The 3,981-nt window shown below is 37.3% G+C and overlaps 1 protein-coding gene across 1 annotated transcript; it reads right to left on the reverse strand.

Moving 5' to 3' along the window:
• Window positions 1-1,128: 1,128 nt before the first annotated feature.
• Window positions 1,129-3,386, reverse strand: LOC137736946 (small ribosomal subunit protein uS13z/uS13y/uS13x). Its single transcript, XM_068476272.2, has 4 exons — window positions 3,204-3,386; window positions 2,948-3,108; window positions 2,271-2,459; window positions 1,129-1,481 (listed from the first exon to the last, which is right to left on the reverse strand). Exons 1-4 carry the CDS (start codon window positions 3,204-3,206, stop codon window positions 1,376-1,378), a joined length of 459 nt encoding a protein of 152 aa, XP_068332373.1. The 5' UTR covers window positions 3,207-3,386; the 3' UTR covers window positions 1,129-1,375.
• Window positions 3,387-3,981: the final 595 nt, after the last annotated feature.

Here is a 3,981-nt window from a genome sequence, read left to right on the forward strand (position 1 = left end):
AACTCTGGCCTTTTTAGTGAGCGATGGCTGTTAAAAGGGAAAAAAAAAAAAATTCAATTCAAATCGAGCTCGCACCAATATTTTATTTTATCGTTAGAGGATTCAAAGTTCCGAATGAGGATATTCTCTGAATCATTTTTGTGAGGATTTTGGGAATCTTCAATTCGTATTCGTTCATCATATATCGTGGAATTAGTTTTCACCATGTAATGTTTATGTTTAATTTTAAATAAAAGTATTTAAAATGATTTCTAATCGTACGATGTACGATGAACGAACGCGATTTGAAGATCCTCAAGATCCTCACAAAAAGGATCCGAAGAGGATCCTCGTTCCAAAGTTTCAACAGCTACTACGGAAAAAAAAAATTTATTGTTTTAGTACATCGATATTTTTACACTAAGGAAATGGGAAGTTCGGCTAAGCCACACAATGGGCAACCTAATTTGGTATTGAATTCGCCATCTACGAGATTTGACGAGATTTGAAGCTAAAACCTTTCACTTCCAAATGAAGTTGATACCCCTTGTTGATTCAAGTTCCACACTCGGAAGCGTCGATTTCTTTTGTTTGATTTGTTGATGGAGATGCTAATTGCACTCCAAAGAAATGTCATCATGTACTCGTGTGTTGTGTTACATATAAAGCAAAAACCAAAACGTGCATGATGACTTTTTTTAGATTAAAAAAAAAGGCCTAAAGTTGAATGCCGAGTACCAAAATAGTTGTATGGAAATTTCTTCCAGTTTGAGTCTCACATATGATGGAATAATAATCTACATTTTTCGTTGGAAAGAAAGAAGACGCATCTAACTTCAAATCCCACTTCAAAAGTCAAATCTTTCTTTTTTATTTTTTTTGTGAAAAAAACATTAAACCTCTGCATCATGATATGAATTCAAATCCAGTATATGACTAATCTAACATCAAATCTTACAAAATCTATCGTTTGGAGAAGAAAAAAAAAAAACTCCAAGCCCCAATTACTGAGTTGATTCAGACTTGAGATCCAAGTCTAAAGCTGCGTTCGGAACAAGGTCCGAATATCGAACCGGGTCTAGGTCTCAGTATCCGTACAATTCAAGATCTGGAACCAGGATGCCGGAGGAACTTCAAGACCCAAACGAATGAGAAATTCGAACATACAATTGAGATTTTAGAATATCAACAAACATCTGGAATTGAACTCCATCGCATACCATACCATCCTCAAACACAAAGATCAAGCAGTCTATAGGCATATAATTAAACGACAGCTAGACATACTGCTATTAATCCATCAAAACTGAAGTAGATTGAGGCTAAACACTGGAAGGTATTCTAAAAAGTAACACAAAATTCGCAACATGACATCCGGAACAGGCAGTAAAGTTCCTCAACGCTTCTTGGAGACACCAACAGTCTTTCCCCTGCGGCCGGTGGTCTTGGTGTGCTGTCCACGCACACGAAGGCCCCAGTAGTGTCGAAGACCACGGTGATTCCTGCATATCAAGAAAGATATATCAGTCATACTCCTAAGCAGAGTCTTCAAAATTATAGACGTTCATAACAACAGATAATATGCATACACAGAGACACCAAGAAAAACTCAAGTACAATCAGATAGACAAACACTGTCATATCATATGGATATACAAGATACTGTTCAATGTGTTGACAGGTAAATATGGGAATCAAGAGCTTCAACGGGGCTTATTGGTAAAGAATCAAGAGAAAAGCTTCACGAGCCAGATGATGAACTACTAAAGAAACGGATTGGGTAGAGGGTGTGAATGGCTGTAAGCCACCAACAAATAAAGTGTCAACAATTTGTGTCGATCACAATGCAGCTGTAATGTACAATTTGACCTCTACCCAACTAACTAATCACAGTGCAAAAATCAATGCTTATACTTTGTAATTCCAACACATTTCTTGCTCCAAAAGATTATGCATGAGTCTTCCCAAATGCTAGAAATAAGTTGAAGCTATTACTATGATCTAGGACAAATGGATAACACTATGTAGAACACATGTAAACTACTGAGCTATATTTCCAACCAATCGTATGGCATATTAAAATCTTTAGCATCATAGACATACATTACTTAAAACAATTAAAATGACCAACGGTGCAATCAGTTAACAGAAATGCATAACAATAGAACTGGCATAGTACAACTATCAAAACAATGATATACCAATTACCGAACAATAATAATATCAGAAAAACATAACAATGATATGACCAGTGCTGAACAAAAAGAAGAAAACTGACTAGAAAACCAGACCTGATCTTCTTCAAACGCTCAAGGTCATCCCTGAGCTTCATGTCCAGAGCATTGGAGACCACCTGGGAGTATTTACCATCCTTGTAGTCTTTCTTTCTGTTCAAGAACCAGTCAGGAATCTTGAACTGGCGGGGGTTTGCCACGATTGTCATCAGGTTGTCGAGCTCGGCAGCAGATAGTTCACCAGCCCTGCAATGTGGCACAACCAGACCCACGCAAACTAAATCATGATAGTGTGCACGCAACAGTAAACTAGCTTGTCAGGTTACAAGCCACATGATTATGCAATAAGATGAACATGAAAGACAGAAGGGGGACTGCAATTCGTGCCCACATCACTGGTAACTGGTGCACGGGTCCTTTACTGGGATACCAAACTAAACATTGCATTTGCAAATAAATCACCTCATATTTTGCAATTCCAAACAAACATTCGACCCGATTTATAAGAGATGGAGATAAAATCATTCATTCCAGCTACAAAGTTAAGTTAAATCAAGTGCGATTACTTAACTTTAATAATTCCTATAAACCCGAATTTGAAAAATAAAATAAAACCCATCTCAATTCTGAACCCGCTAATAAAATAGAGCTGGAAAATGAAAATGTTAATCGAAACAAATAGATCTATAACTATTTTTCAGAAAATAAATAATAAAAACAATTAAACAACGAACCTTTTGTTCATGTCGACATCGGCCTTCTTGCAGACGATGTTGGCGAAACGTCTGCCGATACCCTTAATGGAGGTAAGGGCGAACATGATCTTCTGCTTGCCATCCACGTTGGTATTCAGCACACGCAGAATATGCTGGAACTCCTCATTTGCGACGAGAGACTGCAAAACAAGGAAAACCGAATTAAGATTTGGGGTGAAAGATTGAAGACAAAGGGAATCGTCGAAGCGAGTGGATCGGATCGGAGTTGACTCACCATGGCTGCGGCCTTAGAGTGTTGCGGCTCTTTGCTCTCTGTGACTCTGCGTGCGAGTGTGAGTGTGGGCGCGCCAGGTGAGAGGGGGCTAGTGAGGAAGAAGATGGTCTTAAAAGGATCAAATTTAAGCGAGTTCGTAATGCTTAAAACCCTAGATGGTGATTAGACGCTGCGGCGCACCCCTTCGTGCACTCCTTAGTGATGATTTTGTAGCCGTCGATTTATTATGCTTTGCTCATAAAAACATTTGGGACCTTCAACAACAATTTTAATATTTTTACAATCTCACCCCATAGGTTTTTGGAAAAACTAATAAAAAATTCTCAAAAACTTCAATTTAATCTTTAGGACAAAAGATTTCAAAATACTAATCTTACCTTTTAAGACATTTAGATCGTTTGGTCCTTGTAAAAAACAGAAGACAAAAGTTACCAGTCACAAAAGTCGTTCAAAAAGACAAACATATAGTAAATTCACGTGGTTCTCATCAAAACAAATGCAAAAGAAGATAAAGCAAAGACAACCACAAAAGAAGGAAACCATTTGTGGTTGTCTTTAAAACATTTATGCGTGTTTTTACTTTGTCTTCTTTCACATTTGTTTTGATGAGGACCACGTGAACTTGTTGCATGTTTGCCTTTTTAGACCACTTTTGTGTCTAGTAACTTTTTTCTTCTGCTTTTTTTAAGGACCAAGCTTTCTAAATGTTTTAAAGGGCAAGATTGATATTTTTGAAAACTTTTGTCCTAAAGATTAAATGGAAGTTTTTGATAACTTT

This window comes from Pyrus communis, chromosome 13, assembly GCF_041283825.1.
Source record: "Pyrus communis isolate YQ-2024b chromosome 13, ASM4128382v1, whole genome shotgun sequence".
Lineage (NCBI taxonomy): Eukaryota > Viridiplantae > Streptophyta > Magnoliopsida > Rosales > Rosaceae > Pyrus > Pyrus communis.